The sequence below is a fragment of the Ictalurus furcatus genome, unplaced genomic scaffold, assembly GCF_023375685.1.
Source record: "Ictalurus furcatus strain D&B unplaced genomic scaffold, Billie_1.0 scf3, whole genome shotgun sequence".
NCBI classification, from domain to species: domain Eukaryota; kingdom Metazoa; phylum Chordata; class Actinopteri; order Siluriformes; family Ictaluridae; genus Ictalurus; species Ictalurus furcatus.
In genome coordinates this window covers 1,371,906-1,388,031 of record NW_026521052.1, presented here as the reverse complement: position 1 = coordinate 1,388,031, position 16,126 = coordinate 1,371,906, and the positions used below count along the sequence as shown (strand labels likewise).

The 16,126-nt window shown below is 39.9% G+C and overlaps 1 protein-coding gene across 1 annotated transcript; it reads left to right on the top strand.

Moving 5' to 3' along the window:
- Window positions 1–3,027: 3,027 nt before the first annotated feature.
- LOC128604831 (uncharacterized) lies at window positions 3,028–15,982 on the top strand. Its single transcript, XM_053619906.1, has 7 exons — window positions 3,028–3,033; window positions 3,174–3,255; window positions 3,342–3,389; window positions 3,485–3,634; window positions 3,782–4,238; window positions 12,164–12,259; window positions 15,560–15,982. Exons 1-6 carry the CDS (start codon window positions 3,028–3,030, stop codon window positions 12,249–12,251), a joined length of 831 nt encoding a protein of 276 aa, XP_053475881.1. The 3' UTR covers window positions 12,252–12,259; window positions 15,560–15,982.
- Window positions 15,983–16,126: the final 144 nt, after the last annotated feature.

Genomic DNA, 16,126 nt, shown 5'->3' with positions numbered 1-16,126 from the left:
AGCCTCAAACGGGACGAACATCTTAGCCCCAGACAACTAATTACCACCTCCAACTGAATACCATCTCCACAGCCCATTGAGAACTCGCTCGTGACCCACCAACTATAAAACCTAATCAGGTTAGACTCGATTAGATTTGTTAAATCGGCAGACGCCAAGCCGGGGTCTGCTGCATGAACAATATCTATGCTTAACAAGCGCCGGCCCGTGTACCTTCCTTGGTCCCCTATTCAACCATGCAATGAACTGTGATGGGGGGGTCATTGTATTCTTACCAAATCCTAACCCTAACCCTTTTAAATGGTGCGAGACCAGCATGATGTCCTTCTGCACTGTCCTAGCCAGGAGATTAATATTGTTTAGATGGAAGGATCCTGTTCCACCAGTGTATGGTCACTGGGTCAGGGAAGTCATGTCTCATCTTAAGTTGGAAAAGATTAGGTACACTGTCAAGGGGGAGACTGGGAAATTTTACAAAATCTGGCAACCTTTTCTGTTCTTTGTCAGAGACGTGGATGCTGACAGTATTGTTATGTGATCACTGTCTATAATTTTGTTTCTTTTGCTCTCTTCTCTGGTGGTCTGGCTTTATAATATGTAATATGTATGTTCTGTGTCTGGCACGGGTGGGGGTTGTTCTGTCTGTTTGGTTGGTGTTGTATGTTTAATTTGAAAAATGTTAATAAAGAAACCTTGATCAAAAAAAACTTCATACTCAACATTGACAGGAAGTCAGCAAACTCTGACATAAAAGCTGCATGTGCCTTAGCCTTAGGTGGTTTATAGACTGTAGCAATGATGGAAGATATAGGAGCAGAAATACTCAAGACCAAGCATTCAAATGATGAAAACTGGGGAACACACACAGAGCTTGTGTTGAAGTTCAGGTTGTAAACCACAATAATGCCTCCGCCTCTGCCAGATAGCCTCAGGAGATCTAATACTCCAAAGCCCGCTGGAGTGATCTGGATAAACAGGAGTATATAATTTTCTTTATGCCAGGTTACGGTTAAAAACAACAGGTCCAGCTTTTTATCTGTAAGAAAATCTGATAAAAGCAGCGCCTTGTTATTCACGGACCGCGCATTGAATAATGCGGCATAAGCCTGGCTCTGAAGCGGAGACGACAGTGGTTTCATCTCCACGCGGGGAACCGATATTAAATTACTGTGATCAACACCAGTATGGAGCAGTTTGTTGGCCTTATGTCAACAGATAGGGATGTCAGGAGAGGATGAGACAGCAAGACTGCGCCTCAAACCCCGATGGATATATCGCTTAGGACGTAGCAATCCAGCATCTCGACAGAGTTTGTAAGAGTCTTTGGCTAAGCAATAAGAGCTCTGTTTTAAATTCCAAAGCTGGCGTGAAGTGTACCTTAGGGCCATGGTCGTTGAATGCACACTCACAAGGCCAGAGCGATTGAAACTCCGTAGCGCACAGCGAGCACAAAGTTGTACAATCCACACACGTAGCTGAAACGAGGCGTTGATTCAGAGTTACATGCTGCAGGTTATTCCAGGTGGAGCACAGAAATAAAAACTACAGTCCAAAATATATAAAATGGCACCACCACATCGCAATCGTAACGGCACTAAAAACAATATAACTTAAAAAACTTGCAGTTATTTTAAAAAATGACTTAAAATAACAAACAAAAACAAACCAAACGGTAACAGCAGCGGCAGCAAAACACACCAGCGTAAGTAGTTATATCATACACTTTCTGTCAAACTGTCAATCAAAGTGTTGTGTGTGATAATTTATGACCCTCTGTGCTTCCCTGACTGGCAGGTCTGTAGGGGTGGTGAGGGGGGTAACCCTATGGAGTTTATCAGCTGGTCAATCTGGCTCCTTTGTGTCTGGGGGTGTTGTGGAGAGGTGTGTGTTGGGGGGAATAGCCCCCCTCCCAACAAAAGGTGTTTATGTTAATGAGTTTGGTTTTTGGTGGGGTGAAATACGTCTGAAAAGAAATAATGTTTTTAATATGGGGCTGTGTTTGTGTTACTTTGTGGCGTTATTTCGTTTGTGTAAACACATTGTTAGAAAAGCATGATGTTTGAATGTGTACATATATGAGTAGAATATTTGTTTTGTGAAATAAATGAAAACAATTGTTGATTATGTTTTTTAGGGATCCCGGTTTACCTTTGAATAAAAAGTTTAGGAGTTAAAGAGTCTTTTTTAAAAAAAGAATCTGTTTAAAAAAGAATCTGTTTAAAATAATCGTTTGTATTACATACATTCTAAACACAAACCTTTAGGATGTAAAAAATGATCAAAAGAGCTGTTTAAAAAGAATCCGTATTAGTAGGTTTCCAAAAAAAAAAACACATAAAAACTTTAGGAGGTAAAAAATGGTTAAAAGAGCTGTTTAAAAAGAATAGCACCTATTACACGGCTTCTAAACAAAGATCCTTACGAGGTAAAAATGTTAAAGTGCTGGCTAAAAGAATCTCCGTAATGTTTAAACTAGGAGAGAAGTATTTTCCAGAGATGTCTTCCAGTCGCTGTGTTAAGCAGTAATGAAGTTAAACGGAGACGCCTCACTCTCGCTAAACCCCGCCCACACATACGCGTTTTCAGACACGCCTCTCTCTCTCTCTAAACACACCCATTCACATGTTTTCATCGTAGCCAGTACGTTCTGTCAAAATGTCAATCACGGCGGTAGAACTAGAGGGATAATTTATGGCCTCGTCCTTGACAGGCCTGCGTTTCTCTAGGAGTGCTTCATTTATGGCTCTTTGTTTCTTCCTGACCAAAGAGTTTTTTATGACTAGGGGGGTCGTGGTGTGATCCTACAGATTGTTTATGATAATGAGTGTCTGCGGGGGTGTTAATTGCTTTACGACACACCCTACAATAGGTATGCTTTATGTTTAAAAGTAGGGTCAGTTACGCAGAAGTCTCTAAGATCGCGGCCGTGTATCAGAGCGCTGTGTAATTTTAGGCGAATCGTCGATTCTCGTTTTAACTCACCTTTAAAGCTTTATATTTTATTTTTGAGAATACTTCAAAGAGGAGATGGCTGTCTGTCGTAACAGTAAGTGTTTTGTTTTTATTATTATTATTATTATTATTATTATTATTATTATTGTTATTATTACACATAGTTAAGAATGTTTTTATTTATAAACGAATTTATGGGTTTATTGTGGTGAATAAAACAGGTATCTAACGCTACAGGTGATGATGATATTGTGTCTATCCCGGACATCGTAGACGAAATCAGGTTTCTGAACAAGGCAAGCGGTACGTGCATTGTTATTCTTTATAATTGTTCGATCCTATGTATGATGTGTATGTGTTTAATGCTTTTACTTCTTTTTTTCACAGAGGGTCGAACACAGAAGTCCCGCGAGTCAGGTTTGAAAACCCCGTGCTGGGTAAGATCTGTAATAACGAGATATTTATCTGATATGTTTAAAAAGTGGTTTAAGATGTTTTCTTACGTATTGTGTTCGTTTGTTTACTGTTCAAGGCTTGTCAAATCTTGTAGACAAGATCGCTGCACCCGAGTTCAAAAATAGTGCTGCGGTTTCCACTGAACGCGGTATACCAACGAGCTCTGGAAAGGCCGAGCGTAAAACAGTCGCGCAGGTCCACAGCGCGGGTGTCGCTACGTCTAAACGTAAACGATCAAGATCTCCCCCACGATCGACAGACGGTGTGTAGCATGTATTTTTATTTTTTTATTTTATTTTTTTTAAAGAGTGTTTCATCATCCTAATTAGTGCCGGTATCCTAAGCAATGTTTTGTGTTTTTTTCCCCAAACAGAGTCAGCTGTGAATGAACCGAGCGCTATAGACTCTTGTTTGAACTGGAATCAGGAGCTGTTAGATTCGTGGGACGCATGTGTATTTACCCCGGTTCCCGGAGACGATCTGCCTTCAAACCAAGAAGCATTTGGTCGCGATGCTACTGATGTTATAGACAATAACAGAGACTCGGCGGAGGTGATACGAACCGGGTTCAAGGCCATCGAGGACCTTATTGCTGGTTTTGAAAAGACTTTTGCCAGCGTCACCGAGCGTCTGGACATTATAGAGAAGAATCAGCGTCTTTATAATCAAAGTCTTGTGGAAACTTTACAAAAACATACCATCACACATAAAGAAATCATAGCAAACCAGAGGCGTCTTATTGGGGGCATTCGTCGCGTTGATCACAATCAACACCTGACGGCGGAATTGTTAAAACAGTTTGTACAGTTAGTTAAAAACAAGAAACTCGGGTGAGTTGTACAATAAGTATTTTATACCCCTGTGTGTGTGTGTGTGTGTGTGTGTGTGTGTGTGTGTGGTGCGTTTATTTGCTGGTGTGTATCTGGTTTACTGTGTGTGATTTTTACTAGTTTTTGTTTCAATAATAAAAATGTCAAAGCGGTGTGGTGAAAACTCGTGTAATCTGGGAGCTGCAATTAAATTTAGAAGATGCGACGACGATGGTCTGTGTACTTTTGAACAGCGTTGCAATACAGAGACGTTACAGGGTTTAATTCGGACAATGGAGGATCTGAATAGACAGCAGTCTACCACCGATACTTTGTTGGACTTATTAAACATTGTTAGATCAATGGCTGAGGTTCAAACAGAGCCGCTGCCTAATTCGTTGTTAGACATCGGTTCAAATTCACAGCAGGTGGGGTGCGGGTCGGACAGTCAATCGTTTAATCCTTCGGAACCAAATTTTGGGTTATCCGAAGCCGCTATTGAGTCTATCGTAAGAGAGGGTGGGTCTGTTGGTGATTATACGGTGGTACCGAGACGCAGATTTAATGGATTGGAGATACGGCGTCGTATAAACATGCGTGTGATAACCGCTCCAGACCTGGCAGCGTACGCTATATTTCTGCATGATATCATGTCTGAAATAGTGTCGTTTTCCAGACTGCTGGCCAGCGATGGGGGTTTAATCAACATTACCTTGAGAGGCCCTAGTCTACCCTCTGACGTTAACGCTGTCTTGTCACCTGATAACGATTACGATTTGCACATATCAACACAACAACTAGAGAATATTATGCAAAGTAATTCTGACGTACGGGCTGATGAATGTCTAGATCTGAACGTGTCTATAGCTCTCGGTAAACACGGTGGTGCTTATCGAAAGATACGTGATTTAGCTCATAACGAGGTGATTGCCAGAAACAGAATGAATCTGTTCTGTCCCAACAACGTATCTAACAATCTGTGTTTTGCGATCTGTCTGTCCCATTTTCTACAACCGCATACGCCATGTAGTGAACTCGAGTCGTTAGCCGCGTCTCTACAGAAAACTGCAGGGTATTCATTACAGCAAAAGATAGGGTTTAATGACATCACACGGTTTGAACGGTTGTTATATGTTAAAATAGTAGTATTCCATAGGACATGTTCTGGTCTGTTGGAACACTTTACGAACAATGACGAGCCTCATAATAAGACCGTGTTCTTGTATTTACACAACGAACATTATTTCTTGATTAAGAACCTGAAAGCATTCACTGGTACACCATACGTGTGCGAATACTGCTATCATGGTTTTAGTAGCCGCAGAGACCACAGGTGTAAATACGTTTGCGATGTATGTAATGCACCTGATCGTCATAAATACGTTGGCAAAACGAGGCAGTGTCACGATTGTTTGCGATACTGCAGATCAGCCTACTGTTACAACGCGCATAAACAGACGCAAACAGGACAACAGTACGCTCAGTGTGATGTCACTAAATACTGTCAGAAATGTAGTGGGCGATATCACGTCAACGGCGCCACACCACAAAAACACGTGTGCCCTGCAGAACACTGTATCCATTGTAAAGCTGAGTTGGTTAATGACGGAGTGACCAATGTTTCATACAACCGATAAAAATGGAACCACCTAGCGACAAATACATTTATTATGATTTTGAGACACAACACACGGACGGTAAACACGTAGCGAATTTCATATGTGCCATTACATTTAAAGGGGAAGAGTTCACAGCCGCTGGTATAGACTGTATAGATCAACTTGTTAAAAAGTTTAGACAGCCTCATTATCAGAATTACACATGGGTTGCACACAACGCTTCAGGGTTTGACAATTTTATACTATTGGAATATTTTGCAAAAGCAGGGCTAACACTCCAAATTACTATGCAAGGCTGTCGGATCATTTTAATGTATGATAAGACATTCAAGCAATGTTTCATGGATAGCTACTCTTTCATCCCTATGCATCTGTCCGTGACATCTGCCGCGTTAAATCTAACCTGTGCTGAGAGAGAGGTCATTTTCCACACCTGTTCAATAGAATAGAAAATGAAGACTACGTAGGCCCATACCCTGACAAGCATTTCTACAGCTATGAGACAATGTCTGACAAAGAGAGGGCTCTGTTTGATGAGTGGTATGTTATGGTGTCGGGTAAGGTTTTTGATTTAAAAAAAGAGCTCGCCATGTACGGCAAGAACGATGTCGTTTTGCTCCGTGAGGCATGCATGAAGTACCGTGACAAGTTCATACAACGTACTAAACTCGACCCATTCAGATACACCACTTTTTCTTTTTCACACTAACTGTTGTTACCCAGATGAGGATGGGTTCCCTTCTGAGTCGGGTTCCTCTCAAGATTTCTTCCTCTTAAAACATCTTAGGGAGTTTTTCCTCGCCACCGTCGCCACTCAGTGGCTTGCTGAGTTGGGATAAATTCACACCTTTAATATCGGTATACCGTGTTGATATTTCTGTAAAGCTGCTTTGAGACAATGTCTGTTGTAAAAAGTGCTATACAAATAAAATTGAATTGAATATCACTAACATTACATGGAGCATAACGTTAGCTGGTTTCACGACCACAATGCAGCTGCCTCAAACAAACGTAATAGTCTTTCAGGCGCTTCGCCGAAGTCCAGGTGTTTCCTCGCTTTGTTTGAAATGAACAATAGCATCGGCTGCACGCCGGCACCCGATTCTACCTTTCCTCTCAATGAGCTTTCCTCTCTTTTCCTCTCAATGAGTCGGGGCGGAGCTAAACTTCTGTAGTTTTTCCCGTGTGCTTGTTGGCGTTTTTCTTCTTTACCACTTGTGGACCGACTAAAACACTTATGCGTATTTGCTGCCCCGTTCAGTTCCGGAAGAATTGCAACCTCCGTACATTCATTATGTACCTACACTACTGCAGAAAAACAAGTACCGTGACCTTTTAAAAATGTTGGTACTGACTTGTTACTGAAGTATCGGTTCGCGTGACATCCCTACTAGAGAACATGTATGATAAAATTCAGACGAGAGGCCATCTTTCCCTGTGATGTTTTTAGATTTAGTTGTTTAATGGCAGATATCACTTCACTCTCTTGAATTTTAGTAGGGATCACATCTATATCATATTCATAATTTATGAACGTTCTCAAGAGACCATCGTCAATTTCTATTGGTTTATACATATTTAGACAAAGGTTGTGAACAGTTTTCCTTATTTCTTCAGGTTTTTGGATTATAACCCCATCTTCTGCTCTTATTGCCTCGATGAGAATGCCTCCTTTTCTTTTATTAAACAAATTACTTTAGTGTGATTTAAAGACTCTTCCATATTAATAACCTGTATATTTAATAAAAAATTATGATGTTACCTTTTTTATTTTTATTATTATTTTTTTAATTTACCTAAACATTCTCTTCATTCTCGTCTTCTTGGGCTTTTGAGCTTTAATTTTATGTATTGCATCATTATCGTATTGTATTTTTCAGGGGTTTTTTTTATTCTTTTACTAAAAAGATAACTTTTCTATTTAAAACATTTCTTAACTTGACTTTTTAAAACTTCCCATAACTCACAATTATGATTAGCAAATATGTCCAAAGTTTTAATTCTAGTTATTTCTTCTTTTAGTTCTGATACCACAGTAGAACTTTTCAGGATCTGTGTGTTTAATTTCCAATAATTCACTCTCTCTTCACCTTTTAAAACTAACCCCACAAATAACAGTTAGGTGATCAGAATCCACTAATAATTTTGTTGCGTAGTGCTTCACTTCAAAGTTATTATTTACATAAACGGTCTATTCTGGTTTTACAGATAGAATCTCATCTTGTAAAATCCTTTCTTTTTAGGAATAAAGTCATAAACACATTATTAAGTTGATGTTCAATCATCATGGATTTTAGGAAAGTACCCTCCCTCCTAATTTTACATGCTTCAGTCACTATTCTATCTATTCATCTTGCTCTTCTGTTACCTAGCAGAATTTTCCTAACCATATCTTGTGCTGTATTGACATTATTGTAATCTTTCTGTCACAATAATAAACGTCTGCAAAGGCTAATCTTCCTGGAATTACTTCACATATTCTAATGAATTTAAATTTACTATTAAAAAATAAAATCGCTATTCCATCGGCCTTACTTTCTCCGATTGAGAACACAGACGAACCTTTAGACCATATTTTTGTACTATCAACATCCTCATACGAATTAGTCTAGTTTCTTGGAGACATAAAATATCTAAATATTCTTGACTTAATATATTTAGTTTTTTATATCCGTTGTATATCGACTGAACATTACAAGTAGCAACAGTTAACTTTGAGGAAACCACGAGATGTTAAAATATTAAAGTCATATGTCCACATAAGTCAGGTATTCGATTTCTTCTTACCTTGGTTCGTTGTACTAATGACGGTACTGTCCAAATCTGGTGATGTTGAATCCTGTCGTCTCTTCTTTAAAGGGTCATGAAACCTCCCTCTTGCCTCTCAATGTTTTTGAAAGATGCAGCTTAAATGGCTGTGGATGGCTGCGTAAAGAAGGGAGGGGGAGTGGGCGTTGCAGGGAAAGGCAGGAGTGGAAGAGGGGGCGAGCCTTCAGAACACTCGCAATGAAGGTGGGTCGTGACAAAAAGTTTGCGGATGAGGCAGAGGACTTCTCTCCTCCTGAATCCCCATGGCTAAATGGAGACACAGTAGATAGCAGTGCAGGTCCTCTGCCCTATCTATTTGAACCATTAGCCCCTGGCCAGACTATGGAGGAAAACATAAATCAAAACTGGAGGCAGCATTGATGAGAGAAATGTCGGAATGGTAGCTAGCTAATAGGCTCAAGCTTTTCACGAATAAAAGGTGAAGGCTCTTCCCTTCAACCCGGCCTCTCACTGCATAGTTTTGCACGTGACGGCCCGTGGAGCTTTAAGCAGTTTAATTACCTCAAAAGGCAAGTAAAACTGTCGGTTAAAAATTACACATGTACCTCATTTGAAGGGATGGAGAAGTCCTCGGGACCGAGTACCACATCATTGTGTAGACGCAAGCTGCTTAAATGAGCAAGTCCGAAGTCCACCTTTCTCCAATTCTGATAGCTCTCCCGAGAAAACACACTCGAACTCTTACACCACTGAAACCAACACCTCCGACCCATTAGAACGCTTCTCTCATCTACTACAGCTGTAGGAAAGCACCACGTGCTATCATGAGTAATTAAGACCGCATCTTCTCATAGGATAAGAACATACAGGCTCATGAATAACTGAGACACCTACGTCTCATCAAAGTACTATAGTACATTACCACGTCACAGGCATACGACGAGATTTTAAACCAGGAAGACGATAATAGCGGAAAAAAGCTCAAAATTAACCAGTTTTCTCCTACGATTAAAATGAACGGATGCTAAGATTGTCTTTTATGACGTGTGATAAGAACACCTCTGTTAAAATCTCAGAAATCTCGGATGCTTTAAATCCTGTTCAATCGGAGAAGTAGGCCTAGTTCCCGTCGGTTCCGAAAAGGGGGTTGTAATAAGGGTAAAAGTGTCTCTCGACTTTTTCTTATCTTTTAAGTCCTCCGTGATTTTCCGTTGTTGCTTGAGTAAAAGTGTTCATCTTCGCATGCGTTGCAAGGGAGTCCTCACTGAATGTATCTCCTAAAGCTCCTTCGGAGCCGGTATCTTCATCAGTTGTCTACGTGTCGCTGTCTGTGTAGCTGCTCTCCTCGTCACTGGAATTATCCACTTTTCCACGTCGTCTTGTTCCGGGTGTAATGTAAACTCCGTATTCTCGGTGCTCTCCTGTCCAATGACGAACGTGACAATTTCTTCACTTTGGATATTTTTCTGTGTTTCTGCTTCCTGCTCGGTGACGTTAACTTCTTGATTCGGTAGATCAGAAGGATTCTCACGAATATTTGATTTAAACCGCTTAGTGTAGGAGTTCGGGAAAGAAAAGAAATGATGTCCCGAGGCTCCACATAAAGTGCACAAAGAGACGTTTGTACATTCCTTCGATGTCCCAATTGGCCACATTGCCAGCATTTAGTAAGGTCTCAATTTTTTGCATGATGATCTTCAGACTGGCTAATAAAACATCTAGCGACTTGTCCTCGGTTAATAATCTGCCCATTATACGGGCTTAGAGAGATGCTGTTTGGAATGTTAACATATTGGCCATTTACATTTTTTCGTAATTTAACTTGATACTGATGGACTCCGTACCAAAGACCAAATTGATCTACTGGTTTTTCGACGGGTTTTAAAATGTCTCGGTAACATTTAATATGAAGTTCAACATCTTCATCCATAATTCGGCCGGTCCAAAATGTGATGACAATCGTCTTGATGTCCATATTGATGGGGGACAAAAGTCTTTCCATCTGTCTTGGTTGGTATTAAATAGCTCTAAAAAGACAATCAGAGCACGTTCACTGTTAGAACAAAGCTCAAACTTTTTCCGGTTTGGTAAGCTGATGAACGAATGTTTTCCACATTCAACCAGCTAGATTGCAAGAGGAGCTCTCCATCTTGGTCTTGATTACAGTAGGTGGTATTTCAACTTTTTAACTCTATTCATTTTTGCCTGTATACATCCAACATTGCATGGAGCAACAGTTAAATCTGAAAACGACATAATATTTTAAATCAGGCATACATATGACACATTCCTTCTCCATTCTTTCCACCCTGCCTATTCCTCGCTTGTATGGGTGATGTGTTGGGTCTTCCAGCAGGAGTTAGGGAATCCTCGCTGAAGTTACTCCCAGATGCTCCATCAGAAGGGGTGTCATCTTCATCTGATGTTCCCGACTCGCTGTCACTGTCCGCCGAAACACTGTCTTCACTGTCGAACAAAGAGTTTACTTATTTCCCATGATCCTGTTTTGAATTTACTGTGGATTCCACAGTGTCTGGCTTATCTTTGTTGTCGATGGTGGTTGATCCTTCAGTTTTTTCAGTATCCTGCTCTTCATCTTTATTTCTTTTTTGGGATTGGCCTGGCAAAACCAATGATTCTTGACTAATGTTTCTTTTAAAACCGTTAGCGTATGATCTTGGGCAGGAAAAAAAGTGTGACCCAGCTCTGCACACAGTGCAGGAGGCGGTGTTGGTGCATTCTTTCGATTTGTGGCCACACTGCCAGCATTTCAGAAGGCCACAATCCTCTGCATGATGGTCTTCTGAATTGCATACAAATCATTATCTCATTTTTAAAGAACATACCCTTATCACTTGACATGGAAAGGTTTTTTTTCTTTTCTTTTACATGGAAAGTATATATCCAGATATCTGTACAGCTGCTTTGTGGCAATGTCCATTCTTAAACACGCTAGGTACACAAACAAAGAAACAAACCAAATGCAAAGGTTCGATACACCGATGATTGATTCAATACAACTCTGTTCAAATGAATACAGAGGCCTGCTCAGACATCACAACATTTGAAAACTCGCGGCGTCATAAAGGGGGAAATCATCAATCATACCATCAGGATAGTTCTAGAACTCGGGACGCTGCTCCGATCTCACTATATGTGTGCGCGTGCCGGCCAGACAGACGGTATGCGGACAGCACACCAACACAACACATTTAAAACACAATCATACGTCATGGTGATGATTATGAATGTACTGCTATGTACATTTTATAATGTTAAAGTACACACCTTGATTTCTATTATAATAACATTATTAATGTATTTCTAATGTTATTAGACATGTCATTCTCATCACTGCTCATAGATAACTTGGTGTTCCCTAGGTGGCCTCATCTATTTCACTTCGAGAATATCCACAAATAGGGAAGAACATTACCTTTATCTTTGTAATGTATACAATAATGATCATGAACGGGTTAAAAAGGGGACACAGTAATATAAACCATGTAATATTTCTTACCCAACTCGGGCCTAACTACAAATGTACACTTATGACAGAATACCGCTGCTGGGAAACTGCCGTTCCCGAGGTTGGACACACGAGGGCAGTCAAGCTCCATCCAGCACAACACACAACGCCGCCTGAAACTGAAGGTAGGTTTGGGCTATTTTACACTGACGCAGCTCATCAGCGTTATTACTATAAAGTGTATCATTTTCACACATCAAGGACGATGCACGGAGCTTCTGAACTATGTAACCATAGCTTATTATTATTATTATTATTATTATTATTAATATCTTGTTTTTAAAGAACATACTTTCATCACTTGACATGTTTATAAAAAAAAACAAAACACCTTTCCTTGTACAAATTTACAGTCACAAAACAGCTGTACATGTATCTGGAGACATTATTTCAATGTCCATTCTTAAACACGTTAGATAAACAAACAAAAGGAAAAGGTTAGATAGACCAAAGATTTAAATACAACTCTGTTCAAATGAATACAGGCCTGCTCAGACACCACAACGTTTAAAAACCTTGAGATTTGCGGCGTCATAAAGGGAACAACCGTCAAACATACCATCAGGTTAGTTCTAGAACTTTCACATCAGCTACTGCACCGAGCTTCATAAACAACCTCGTAGAGACATCAATTAGATTTGGATCACCGTCTGATCCGATAGAACTCGATCAGGCGACTGAAAGCTTGGAGTCAACACTCCGCTACACGCTAGATCGAGTGGCTCCACTCAAAAGAAAATTAATTAGAGAGAAAAAAACAAACACCCTGGTAAAACGATCAAACGCGAACCTTAAAACAGACCACTTGACAATTAGAACGTAAACGGCGTCAAACCAAACTGGTGATATTTCAAACAGCGTGGAAGGAGAGCCTACTGAAATATAGGAAATCTCTTAGCGATGCTAGAAAAGTCTCTCCACCTTAATAGGAGATAACAAAAACAATTCTAGTTTTCTATTCAACACAGCAAAATTAACTAGGAATAAAACCACTACAGAAAGAAACACAATCAATACATAGCAGTGAAGATTTCATGAAATTTTTCATTGATAAGGTTGAAAATATTAGATGTGAAATTCAGGCTATTAAATTAAAACCAGACAGTATTAGAACTAACCCTGTAGACGATAATATAGCAATATCAGATCAATGTTTAGAATGTTTTACTCTTCTTAGAGAGACCGAACTAGCTTCATTAATCTCTTCAGCAAATTCATCAACTTGCATAGATACTGTGCCTACATGTTTCTTTAAACAGATTTGTCCAGGAGTAATTGAACCACTTTTAAATATAATCAACTCTTCCCTTAGCACTGGCTATGTACCTAAATCACTTAAATTAGCAGTTATTAAACCCCTGATTAAAAAAACCTGACCTTGACCCCTCTCAACTGTCCAGCTATAGACCAATATCAAATCTCCCCTTCATCTCTAAGATTTTAGAAAAGGTCGTACACAGCAGCTCTGCTCGTACTTACATAGGAACAACATTCATGAAATGTATCAGTCAGGATTTAGACCTCATCATAGCACAGAGACTGCGTTAGTTAAAGTAGTAAATGACCTTCTACTGACCTCTGATCAGGGTTGTGTCTCGCTGCTTGTGTTACTCGACCTTAGTGCAGCTTTTGATACTATAGATCACACTATTCTCCTTGATAGATTAGAAAATGTTGTTGGCATTAAGGGAACAGTCCTCTCCTGGCTCAGGTCTTATCTGACCGATCGTTATCAGTTCGTAGCTGTAAATGGAGACTTCTCCACACATACCGAGGTTAAATTTGGTGTTCCACAAGGTTCTGTTTTAGGCCCACTGCTCTTTACTTTATATATGCTACCTCTAGGTCAAATTATTCGTAAACATGGAATTAGCTTCCACTGTTATTCTGATGATACACAGCTGTATGTTTCAGCGAAGCCAGAGGACAGACAGAAGCTTAGTAAAGTTAAGGAATGTGTAAAGGACATTAGACGTTGGATGCTTATTAACTTCCTTTTACTTAATTCTGATAAGACAGAAGTACTTGTATTAGGCCCACGTGTAGCTAGAAGTAATCTTTCTGATCACATGGTTACTCCGGATGGACTTTGTTTCATCATGTGCAGCAGTAAAACACCTTGGAGTGATTATTGACTCCAGTCTATCATTTGATGCTCATGTAGATAATATTACTAGGATAGCTTTCTTTCATCTCAGAAATATTTCTAAGATAAGAAATATATTGTCACTACATGATGCAGAAATACCTAGTTCATGCTTTCGTCACCTCTAGATTAGATTACTGTAATGCCTTACTGTCTGGATGTTCCAGTAGGAATATAAATAAGCTCCAGTTAGTCCAGAATGCAGCTGCTAGAGTCCTAACTAGAACCAGAAGATACGACCACATCACCCCGATCTTATCCACACTGCATTGGCTCCCAGTGGAATCTCACACTGATTATAAAATACTATTATTAACCTAAATGGTCTCGCGCCACAATATCTAAGCGACCTTTTGGTTTTATATGATCCGCCACGCCTACTTAGATCAAAAGATGCAGGCTATTTGACGGTACCTTGAATAGTGAAGGCTACAGCAGGGGGAAGAGCTTTCACTTATAGAGCCCCACAGTTATGGAACAGTCTTCCAATTAGTGTTCGGGACTCAGACACAGTCTCAGTGTTTAAGTCTAGGCTTAAAACGTATTTGTTTACTCAAGCCTACCCTGACTAGACTTTCTGTTACACTAAGCACAGTCCTAATAATCTTTTCTCTCCTCTCTCCTTCGGCCGAGTCACACATGATTTTATGGAGATACTAGAGATCCTGATCCTCTCTGCTCTCCGGACCTGTCTGATTCGTTTAGGATGTCCTGCCTCTGGATGGAGCTCAAATCTTCTCTAATTCCAGACTGCTGGGATTACGGCTGCTCCTAAGGCCATACAGACTTCATATAAATCCATAATGAACTTTTTCACACTATCTGTTGTTACCCAGATAAGGATGGGTTCCCTTCTGAGACGGGTTCCTCTCAAGGTTTCTTCCTCTTAAAACATCTTAGGGAGTTTTTCCTTGCCACCGTCGCCACTCAGTGGCTTGCTCAGTTGGGATAAATTCACACCTTTAATATCTGTATACCATGTTGATATTTCTGTAAAGCTGCTTTGAGACAGTGTCTATTGTAAAAAGCGCTATACAAATAAAATTGAATTGAATAGAACTCTGACCGCGCCGTCATAACGGATCTTATGGCTCGCTGCTCCGATTTCACTATATATATGTGTGTGTGTGTGTGTGTGTGTGTGTGTGCGCACGCCAACATAGTTTAAACAATAATAATACATTCACATTTTATCATGTACATAGCAGTATATTCATCAACATCAAAGTACACACATTCTTTTCTAATATAATATTAACGCTGTAATCTTCTTCCCTAGTTCTGGATCTTCTCCAGTGAAATAGATGAGGCCACCTACGGAACGCATTAAGTTACATAGGAGCAGCGATGAGAATAGAAATGTATTTCTAATGTTAATTGAAATTTCAAAGATTAAGGTAATGTATCATACATTATTACATTCCAACAATAATTATCCTGAACGGGTTAAAAAAGAAGATTAATAGTAATATCATGTCAGATTTCTTACCCAGAATACCGCTTCTGGGGAAATTGCCGTTCCGAGGGTGGACACACGAGGGCAGTCAAGCTCCATCCACCACAAGACACAACGCCGCCTGGAACTGAAGGAAGATTTGGGCTACTGTACACAGACACAGCTCTTCGGCGTTATTACTGTGCATTGTCTAGTTTTCACATAAGGACAATACACGGAGCTTTTGCACTGTTCATCATCATCTAAAAAACATACATTATGTAATATATTATGTAATATACATAGCAGTATATTTATCATAATAAAGTTCACTCATTAATAACGAATAATAAACATTTCTATACCCCCCCCCGCCATGTTGATAGAAATATAAAGTGTGTGTATATGTGT

Coding starts and splice junctions, on each gene's coding strand:
- LOC128604831 (XM_053619906.1), top strand. Junction 3,256..3,341: donor GTTTCTGAACAAGGCAAGCG/GTACGTGCATTG, acceptor TTTTTCACAGAG/GGTCGAACACAGAAGTCCCG. Junction 3,390..3,484: donor GTTTGAAAACCCCGTGCTGG/GTAAGATCTGTA, acceptor TTACTGTTCAAG/GCTTGTCAAATCTTGTAGAC.